Source organism: Entelurus aequoreus, linkage group LG24 (genome assembly GCF_033978785.1).
Source record: "Entelurus aequoreus isolate RoL-2023_Sb linkage group LG24, RoL_Eaeq_v1.1, whole genome shotgun sequence".
Taxonomy (NCBI): Eukaryota; Metazoa; Chordata; class Actinopteri; order Syngnathiformes; family Syngnathidae; genus Entelurus; species Entelurus aequoreus.
The window spans coordinates 16,067,634-16,078,928 of record NC_084754.1 but is presented as its reverse complement, the minus strand read 5'-3'; the positions used below and the strand labels follow the sequence as shown (position 1 = coordinate 16,078,928).

General features: G+C 38.5%; 1 protein-coding gene across 1 annotated transcript in view; it reads left to right on the top strand.

The window, feature by feature from the left end:
• Window positions 1-336: 336 nt before the first annotated feature.
• The window catches only part of LOC133641454 (immunoglobulin superfamily member 22-like), a 37,496-nt gene continuing 26,537 nt past the window's right edge, over window positions 337-11,295 (top strand). Inside the window, exons 1-5 of the mRNA XM_062035187.1 lie at window positions 337-481; window positions 794-931; window positions 6,298-6,434; window positions 8,743-8,842; window positions 8,918-8,954. Of these exons, the coding sequence (XP_061891171.1) occupies window positions 337-481; window positions 794-931; window positions 6,298-6,434; window positions 8,743-8,842; window positions 8,918-8,954 (557 nt within the window). The remainder of the gene's footprint in view (window positions 482-793; window positions 932-6,297; window positions 6,435-8,742; window positions 8,843-8,917; window positions 8,955-11,295) is intronic.

Sequence of the window (11,295 nt, the reverse complement as noted above, 5' to 3'; positions counted from 1 at the left end):
AGTATAAATGACTATAGGAATTAGTATGTGACCACAAAAAGCCTTATGAAATGCAACATCAATCAACTTTGGTTCCCCTAAACTTAGCCACCTCTGCCACACCGCTGACTTCCTCTCATCTCATTCAGCTCTTTGAGAGACTTCTGATTAAGGGCTATATAAATAAACTTTGATTGATTGATTGATTGATTGATCTACTGGACATGTGACAATTGGTTGCTGAAATTCTTCACCATCATGAAGTGTCCTTTTCCTTCAATAGTTGGATGTCTCTTTATTCAGACACCATCTTAATAACATACGACCATCATCTTTCCCTAGACCACTTTGGGCAGAATGGCGCAAATGGAACAGCAGATGAGAAGGACCATGCATATGTCTTCTTCATCTTCCTCCTCGTCTTCCTCCTCCTCCTTCAGTTCCTCCATCAGCTCCGCCCGGCTGCGAAAGGTCTCTCAGGGCTTGTCCAAGACCTTAGATGGTAAGAATCTTACACATGAGATGTAAAAAATAAAAATAAAGTGTGCTGTCAATTAAATCACTTTAAAGAAGAGCCCAATATTTTTGTTTTCTTAATTGTCATCCAGGAACCTTTTTTAAATGCAAAAAAATACTAAAAAAAAAAAGTCTAATTAACCAAATATTTCACAACCCCTCTGCATCACCTCTGCAGAACCCATGTTCAAGACCTCTATAGAGCCTAAATATAGTTGTACATGCATGTGTGAAAAGCAAGATACCACTGTATAGGTAAATCTCTGACTATTTAGTGCTGATGATATGGTTCATGCAGTAGACATCACTGGGGTACAGCGTAAAACATCTGCTGTGGTCGAGACCTTCAGTCAAGTACAGAAGACTACCAGCCTCCCAGAGGGGGAGTCTGTCCCAGATTTTGAGGAAAAACTACGCCCTATCACAGCACAAGAGGGTAAGTTTCTTCAATGCATATCAAGCCATTTTTGCTCATTGCATCCTCTAATATCTATCTATACTGTAAGTGTTTTAGAAATTAGTCATGTGAAATCAAATCAGAGACAGTTTGACAGAATTGTCTTCGGTCATAAGTGTTTTAAATTCACCATTGATGCCCGATAAAATTACCTTTTTAGTATGAAGATGCGAAACATGTAGACAAAGATCTACACTGCTTAAATGATTGGTCTTCTACTGGATATGTCACAATATGTAGCATACAGTAGAACAGGGGTCACCAACGCGGTGCCCGCGGGCACCAGGTAGCCCGTAAGGACCAGATGAGTAGCCCGCTGGCCTGTTCTAAAAATAGCTCAAATAGCAGCACTTACCAGTGAGCTGCCTCTATTTTTTAAATTTTATTTATCTACTAGCAAGCTGGTCTCGCTTTGCTCGACATTTTTAATTCTAAGAGAGACAAAACTCAAATAGAATTTGAAAATCCAAGAAAATATTTTAAAGACTTGGTCTTCACTTTTTTAAATAAATTAATTAATTTTTTTACTCTGCTTCTTATAACTTTCAGAAAGACAATTTTAGAGAAAAAATACGACCTTAAAAATGATTTTAGGATTTTTAAACACATATAACTTTTTACCTTTTAAATTCCTTCCTCTTCTTTCCTGACAATTTAAATCAATGTTCAAGTAAATTTATTTTTTTTATTGTAAAGAATAATAAATACATTTTAATTAAATTCTTCATTTTAGCTTCTGTTTTTTCGACGAAGAATATTTGTGAAATATTTCTTCAAACTTATTATGATTAAAATTCAAAAAAATTATTCTGGCAAATCTAGAAAATCTGTAGAATCAAATTTAAATCTTATTTCAAAGTCTTTTGAATTTCTTTTAAAAATGTTGTTCTGGAAAATCTCGAAGAAATATTGATTTGTCTTTGTTAGAAATATAGCTTGGTCCAATTTGTAATATATTCTAACAAATTGTAGATTGGATTTTAACCTATTTAAAACATGTCATCAAAATTCTAAAATTAATCTTAATCAGGAAAAATTACTAATGATGTTCCATAAATTATTTTTTTTAATTTTTTCAAAAAGATTCAAATTAGCTAGTTTTTCTCTTCTTTTTTTCGGTTGAATTTTGAATTTTAAAGAGTCGAAATTGAAGATAAACTATGTTTCAAAATTTAATTGTCATTTTTTTCGTGTTGTCTCCTCTTTTAAACCGTTCAATTAAGTGTAAATATCATTAATTATTAATAATAACTTAGAGTTCAAGGTATATTGAGCAAATTGGCTATTTCTGGCAATTTATTTAAGTGTGTATCAAACTGGTAGTCCTTCGCATTAATCAGTACCCAAGAAGTAGCTCTTGGTTTCAAAAAGGTTGGTGACCCCTGCAGTAGAACCTTCTGGATGGACTCCAGCAGGGAAAAGAGGAAAAAGTGAAAACATCAAATTGCTGATTTTGGTCCCGATTGTTGCTGAGATAGGCTCCAGCACCCCCCGCGACCCCGAAAGGGATAAGCGGTAGAAAATGGATGGATGGATGGATGGATGATTCCAAACATGAATTTTATAATTATAAATCAAACATTTCGATAGGCAGAGCATAAAAGCAGTTTACTCCCTTTTAAATACACTTTTCAACATTATGAGAGCCCTCCAGACATGATGCAACAACCTTTCGTCACCTTAACACTCTTTTAATTCAGTGTAGGAAAAACTCCCAGAGGCTGAGCCAATCAGCAGCCACGATACTGGACAGCACGCTTCGATGGTTTGGTCTCATCTAGTAGAAAATGCTACTGTAATATTGATATCTTTAGTTTATGTATTCATTTTTATGCGTGGAAAAGCCTCATTTAGGTCCAAAAAATAGCAGGATAAGCTATAAAAAATTTAATATGAAAAAAACTAAATGCCTGTGATGAGCTGGCGACTTGTCCAGGGTGTACCCCGCCCTCCGCTCGAATGCAGCTGAGATAGATGTGTCTATGACGAAAAGCAGCCAGCTCTTTGTGCACGCACTCACGGACGATATTCAGTGCAGGCCTTGCCATTTTCCGCCGCATTGTATGTGTGTGTGTGAATTATATTTATATAGCGCTTTTCTCTAGTGACTCAAAGCACAATACATAGCGAAACTCATTATCTAAGTTACATTTAAACCATTGTCGTTGCAATGGGAGCGGCACCTCTTAGCCTTGGCACCAAAAAATGCTAGGAAGTAGCACAACTGGCACACTGGCACCAGTGGGTGCGTGATGGCAAGTTGGGGCCGGCACATCAGGGGTGAAATCTGTGTCCCTGTTTTTGTTTTATTCATAGTGGTCTTTGTGCATGCTCTTTGTCTGGTACCTCACCTAGAGCAGTGTTTTTCAACCACTGTGCCGCGGCACACTAGTGTACCGTGAGATACAGTCTGGTGTGCCGTGGGAGATTGTCATTTCACCTAATTGGGTTAAAAATATTTTTTGCAAACCAGTAGATAAAATCCGCAAATAATGTGCCGTTGTTGAGTGCCTGTGCTGTCCAGAGCGCGGCAGAGTAACCGTGTAATACTCTTCCATATCAGTAGGTGGCAGCAGGTAGCTAATTGCTTTGTGGATGTCGGGAACATGGTTTGTCGTGATCACAATACGCAGAGGACAGCGGGAGGCAGCGTGCAGGTGAAAAGGTATCTGATGCTTAAACCAAAAATAAACAAAAGGCGAGTGCCGCTAAGAAAAGCTAAGAAAAGGCATTGAAGCTTAGGGATGGCTATGCAGAACGAAACTAAAACTGAACTGGCTGCAAAGTAAACAAAAACAGAATGCTGGACGACAGCAAAGACTTGCAGCGTGTGGAGCAGCAGACGGCGTCCACAAAGTACATCCGTACATGACATGACAATCAACACCAAAATAGGAGCGCAAGAGAAGAACTAAAACACTACACACAGGAAATCACCAAAAAAACTCAAAACAAGTCACGGCGTGATGTGACAGGTCATGACAGTACACCTACTTTGAGACGAGCTATAGTGACGCCTATAAACGACTTTTTACTGTCAATATCGGCTGCTGGGTTTCATTTTTTTATGTTTTCTGCTAGTGCAGGGGTGTCCAAAGTGCGGCCATTTGCGGCCCGCAGCTAATTGTTTACCGGCCCGCCACACATTCTGGAAATACTATTGTAAAAATAAAAAAGAACATTAAAAACAGTGGAATGAGGTGAAATCTAACGAGAAAAAGTTGCAATGTTGACACAAAAGCTGCCATGCAGGCTGTTTTTTTTTCTTTTGTCTTTCTTCATTTTTCTTTTTTTGCCATTGCTTAAAAAAAAAAATAATGAAAAAAAAATCCATGTTATAATGAATTATTTTCAGGGCTCCAATTACTTCAAATATTTCACTTTAAAATGTTTTATGTGGTAAATATTGCATATATTGTGTAGTAGCCATATAAAAACATCAAAGTTTTCTTTGACAAAAACGCATAAAACAAACAAAATAATAGTTCCAGCATAAAATCGACAGATATATCTGAAGTTGATCTCGTAACTTAAGTGTTGAAAGTAAAAGAAAAACCTAATAAAAATGTATCACTTTATGAGTGGGGCACCTTTTGGATCCCAAATATATTTAGTGATTTTTTATTTATCTTTTCTCTGTGATTACTCAAAAATATGAAATAATTAAAATCAATGGTGTCCTGCATTATTGATCTTTTAGGGCTCTAATTACTAAATACTGCATATTTCAGTTTTACTATAAAAAAAACTGTTTTTGACAAAAAAGCCATAAAACATTTTTATTAATTTGTATTATTTTATATCAACTTGAAGTTGATATAGAGATTTACTGTAAGCGTTAAATAATTAAAAAAAAAATAATAATCTGACTTATTTTTAACATTTTAATGACTGAGACCCTTTATGGTCCCCGGGACCCCTAAAGGTAAAATAAATAAAAAATCCACATATTTTGTTATGGTTTGAAAATGAAAAATATCAAAATGGCCCCCACATGCTTTAATTTTTCCGTGTGTTGCCCTCAGTGGAAAAAGTTTGGACACCCCTGTGCTAGTGGTATGCCTCGAGATTTTTTCAATGAAAAAAATGTGCCTTGGCTCGAAAAAGGATGAAAAACACCGACCTAGAGTGTGTTGCAGGCCAATAAAAAACGAGCTGCGGGCAACACTTTGGACACCTATGACTGCAAAAACAGCCATACGAATTATCTTAAAATGAGACATATTTTCTTATTTCAAGCAAAAAATCGGGTGAGCAAAAATTGCTTGGCTAGAATTCTTTCAACTAAAATATTTTTTGTGATTTTAACAATAATTATAAAATAAGAAAGCAGGTTTAGGCAATTTGTTCTTATCAATCTCTAGACGTAAGTAAAATGTCCTTATTACAAGCCAAATGTACGTATTAGATTCATAAATTGAGATGGCATGAACTTTTATGAGGCTAGGTTTAAGCAAAATGTTATTACATATTCTAGATTTAGGGTTATTTTTTATTGATAAGAAATATGTGCTCTTAAAATTGCAAGTTGTTTTAATGCTACACTTGTTTTAAGCATATATACAAATATTCCTAGATATGCAAAAAGAAGACCAATCTAAAAAAAAATAGACACCTTATCAATAATGAATTCACTTTATTTGTACGATATGAGCTGGTGACTTGTCCAGGGTGTACCCCGCTTACCGCCCGAATGCAGCTGAGATAGGGTCCAGCATCCCCCTGCGACCCTAAAATGGACAAAGGGTAGAAAATGGATGGATGGATAGATGCCGAGGGCCAATAAAAAAAAAAACAAGCTGTTCTCCAAACAAACTTTGGACAACCCTGCACTAGTCCACCATGTGACCCTTATTCTTAATTTGTAGAGTTTTCCTTAATATAAACCTGCTCAGTGGCCTAGTGGTTAGAGTGTCCGCCCTGAGATCAGTAGGTTGTGAGTTCAAACCCCCCAGTCATACCAAAGACTATAAAAATGGGACCCATTACCTCCCTGCTTGGCACTCAGCATCAAGGGTTGGAATTGGGGGTTAAATCACCAAAAATGATTCCCGGGTGTGACCACCGCTGCTGCTCACTGCTCCCCTCACCTCCCAGGAGGTCAAATGCAGAAGATAATCTCACCACACCTAGTGTGTGTGTGACAATCATTGGTACTTTAACTTTAAATGCTATAAGAGTATTTTTCTTGTGTAAAAATTGCGAGATTTTTTTTTCTTTTTAGCAAAAAAAAAAACCAAAACAATTGCTTATAGTGGAATTTTCTGGAAATGTGGTTTTTGCAGTGTGCCATAGATGAAATCCATGGAGCCGTCCCCCTCTAACACATGGTCTGTCATCTCAAGGTGTCGGTGCAGCTTTCAAAGCCAAGGTGTCAGGGAGGCCCAAACCCCAAGTTCGATGGCAGCGAGCCAGTGGCGCTCCGCTGTCGGAGGGCACAAAGTTGTTCTACGACGACATCAACAATCAACATATACTCAAGGTTTGACACCCACACGTCTACGCAACATTTTTACAAAAAAGACAAGAAATGTATGAAGGTAGAACTATGTACTGTATTATTCATTTATTCATGGGAAAAAGCAGGATTGTTGTTGCATGCAACATGATAGGCTGAATCAGCGGTGTCCAACTGGTTTTCATTGCGGGCCACAGCAGTTACGGCTTTGCTCAGAGAGTTGCATGTAACAGTGACTTTATACGAATATACAAACCCCAAAACCAGTGAAGTAAATCGTAAATAAAAACAGAATACAATGATTTGCTAATCCTTTTCAACCTATATTCAATTGAATAGACTGCAAAGACAAGATACTCAATGTTCGAACTGGTAAACTTTGTTATTTTTTGCAAATATTAGCTCATTTGGAATTTGATGCCTGCAACATGTTTCAAAAAAGCTGGCACAAGTGGCATAAATGACTGAGAAGGTTGAGGAATGCTCATGAAACACTTATTTGGAACATCCCACAGGTGAACAGGCTAATTAGGAACAGGTGGGTGCCATGATTGGGTATAAAAGCAGCTTCCATGAAATGCTCAGTCATTCACAAACAAGGATGGGGCCAGGGTCAACACTTTGTGAACAAATGCGTGAGGAAATTGTCGAACAGTTTAAGAACAACATTTGTCAACGAACTATTGCAAGGAATTTAGGGATTTCACCATCTACGGTCTGTAATATCATCAAAAGGTTCAGAGAATCTGGAGAAATGCCTGCACGTAAGCGATGATTTTACGGACCTCAGGCGGTACTGCATCAAAAAGTGACATCAGTGTGTAAAGGATATCACCACATGGGCTCAGGAACACTTCAGAAAACCACTGTCAGTAACTACAGTCTGTCGCTACATCTGTAAGTGCAAGTTAGAACTACTATGCAAAGCGAAAGCCATTTATCAACAACACTCAGAAACTCCGCCGGCTCCCCTAGGCCCAAGCTCATCTAAGATGGACTGATGCAAAGTTCTGTGGTCTGACGAATCCACATTTCAAATTGATTTTGGAAACTGTGGACGCCGTGTCCGTTGGAACAAAGAGGAAAAGAACCATCCGGATTGTTCTAGGCGCAAAGTTGAAAAGCCAGCATCTGTGATGGTATGGGGGTGTATTAGTGCCCAAGGCATGGGTAACTTACACATCTGTGAAGGCACCATTAATGCTGAAAGGTACATACAGGTTTTGGAGCAACATATGTTGCCATCCAAGCAACGTTATCATGGACGCCCCTGCTTATTTCAGCAAGACAATGCCAAGCCATGTGTTACAACAGCCTGGCTTCATAGTAAAGGAGTGTGGGTACTAGACTGTCCTGCCTGTAGTCCAGACCTGTCTCCTATTGAAAATTAGTGGCGCAATATGAAGCGCAAAATTGAACAACTTAACCTGAACATCTAGCAAGAATGGGAAAGAATCCCACTTGAAAAGCTTCAAATATTGGTCTCCTCAATTCCCAAACTTTTAAAAAGTGTTGTTAAAAGGAAAGGCCATGTAACACAGTGGTACAAATGCCCCTGTGCCAACTTTTTTGTAATGTGTTGCAGCCATTAAATTCTAAATGAATGATTATTTGCAACAAAAAAAAATGTTTCTCAGTTCGAACATTAAATATCTTGTCTTTGCAGTCTATTCAATTGAATATAAATTGAAAAGGATTTGCAAATCATTGTATTCTGTTTTTATTTACCATTTACACAACGCGCCGACTTCACTGGTTTTGGGTTTTGTATTTACATATTACAAATGTATATTGTCTGGGGATTTGAGGTAAATATCAGGCCTAACTATACATACGATGAGTAATACAGTAGTGTTGATTGAAGATCATTTAATACACGCGGACTAAATCAGGCTACAATACAAATATCAGAACAGCCTTGAATTGCAGTTTTAAAAAGTGTTGGTACTTGACTTAAAGCACTAACTGGCAGAAGTCAGCACTTGTGTGCAGCCTATCATTAAGCAAAGGAACTTTACCAACTTGGTGCTGTCAACTGAGACAGCACAGCAAGCATCACGACCAGAAGTATATAGAAAGTAAACGCTCTCTGATCCTTTTATCTATAACCACTCCAAAGTGGATTTAGCTCTCTCTGTGTACCAGCCCGGGGATCTTAAGTGAAGCTCAAATAGCTACTTTAAAGCAATTAACTTGTGGGTGCTGACATATGCATCACCCTTGGCTAACTGCCTCATATGCACCAAGTTAAGCATCACACTGCACTCTGCTGTTTTAAAAGTGTACTGCTGTGCAGTGCAAACTAATTGTTGGTCACTGTGCTTCGTTTCAGATAAAAATCCTGACCCTTGAGGATGCCGATGTCTACAAATGCATTGCTTCCAATGAGCACGGCGAAGCCATCTACAGCATATCGCTTATTGTGACAGAAAGTCAGTTTATACTGTATGACAGTTCACAGTGTGACCGTGCACTCTATTCACTTCTTTTCTTGGTTTTGTTGCCAGATCCAGCACTGGACTTTAAAAAAAAGCTGAAGAAATGGTAGGTTTTTACCTACCAGCCTCGACACTCCCAGACGTGTCAACATTCCCTCTCATCTCATCCCAGCCCACATAATGTTTTGCATGCATCCAGAAATATCTGCAGGATCTGAAGGAGTGCTTGTGATGTTGTCACACAGCAGGGGGACGATGCTTCTGAGATGTCAACATCCTCACGCTGTCAAACTCGCACAAAGCTTGCACGCTCCGTCGTATGCATATATTGTTGAGTACAAATCTGCATGGTTATTTGGCAGTGCTATGCATCTCACCTTGAGGGCCTTGCTCCGCTGCTCTGGCCCTATTGAAATTGCTGCGTTCTTTTTCTTCTATACCAGGGGTGTCAAACGTAGGTTTTATCCGGCCCGAGGGGTTAGTTTGATAAGTATAAAAATAAGTCGAAATTTTTGAATGAAAGAAACTGCTGTTCTAAATGTGTCCACTAGATGTCGCAATAGCAATTCTTTGTATCTTTGTAGATTAGTGCACCAGTCGAGGAAAATGAGCAAACAACATAAATAACATGCTGTAATTTGACTTTGATATTTTTTTATCTAGATAGATTGAAAATGAACACCAATGAGTTGACTGAAGAACATTATCACATAATTTATTCAAAAAGTATAAATAAACACAAATAAAGAGAGAATACGGTCCTTGTACCTTCCGTTCATTCTATTTCCAATTCTTAAATGCAAATGAAAAAAAACACATTTCGGGCCATTTTTTCTATTTTCATTTCCGAAACAAAAGTTGGACAACTATTTAATGACACTTTTTTAAAATGACAATAGGACTCCTGCTGAACAAAGATGTTACCGTTATGCTAAAAACATGCTAAACGCAAAGGGAAATCTAAGAAACTGCTTCCGGTTCAGTTTGTCATCACACAGATAGCCACGCATTTTTGCATTTTGGATGAACATATACTCGATTTTTGTGTTTATCTGGAAAAATAAAAATCCATAAAAGGTAAACAGCAAAAAATCCAATTTGATGGCAATATTTTAATGACAATCAACCGTTTTTTGTTTGTTTTCAAATCGAAAAACGGATCTAACTTTGTTTTTTGAGTTGCGTTTCAGAATTGGAAATAGAATGAACGGAAGGTACAGAAACCGAATATTATTAACCGCAACATGTAAGTGTAAAACAAAACAACAACATTATGATTTGTACATTTTCAGAATGTGCTCGTTCTCTTTTTAAACAAAGAAAACCATCTGAAGTTGTCTTTATTTTTAAGTTATCGTGCCGTGATTTTACCAGTCCGGCCCACTTGGTAGTAGATTTGTCTCCATGTGGCCCCCGATCCCAAATGAGTTCGACACCACTGTTCTATACGTTTGGACGCCTTTTTAAATCCCTTAACATGCACGAAACGTCCCCTTATTGTTCAGCTACGTCGGGTATGGCGAAATATTTAATATTTTTGGGCTCAAAATTGTCCCTCTAGCACAGACCTGGGCATATTAAGGCCTGGGGGCCGCATGCGGCCTGTTGAGCTTTTCAATCTGGCCCGCCGGACATTCCCAAATCATTTTTTTAGATCTTTAAGATGGAAACTGTAGCTGCCATTATGATGTGCAGTGATGTTTTCAAATGACCGTAAGTTTTGAACTATACAAAGTAGTTCAATGGTTGGAATCTGCGCTTTTGCATTTAAAGTTAAAGTACCAATGATTGTCACACACACTTATTCTCTGCATTTGACCCATCACCCTTGATCACCCCCTGTGAGGTGAGGGGAGCAGTGGGCAGCAGTGGTGGGCAGCAGTGGTGGGCAGCAGCGGTGGCCGTGCCCGGGAATCATTATTGGTGATTTAACCCCCAATTCCAACCCTTGATGCTGAGTGCCAAGCAAGGAGATAATGGGTCCCATTTTTATAGTCTTTGGTATGACTCGGCCGGGGTTCTAACTCATGACCCACCGATCTCAGGGCGGACACTCTAACCACTAGGCCACTAAGTAGGTATACTAGTTACTATGGTAACCTAAGTCACAGCAGCTCAGACAAGGCACCAAGCAGTGTGGGTGGGGAGCGTTTCCACAGAGTGTTTCCACAGCGGCCAGCCTGAAATGCGGGTGTCAGGGACAGACGCGAAAGGAGATTTTCATAGCAAAGTTCTAAAGCTTAGTGATGTATCAGATTTTTCAGATTGTACTGTAGGTGGGTTTTTTTTTAGCCTTCACGTTCATATTGCGTTGTATTTGTTGCATTTTTGTTGCGTTTCGCTTGATTGTAAAATATGTCGATCGAGAGGGAGTGTGACGTTCATATTCAGTGTTTTATCGTTCTTAGTTAGTATTGTAAATCCCACATTCTTTATTTTCATGTACA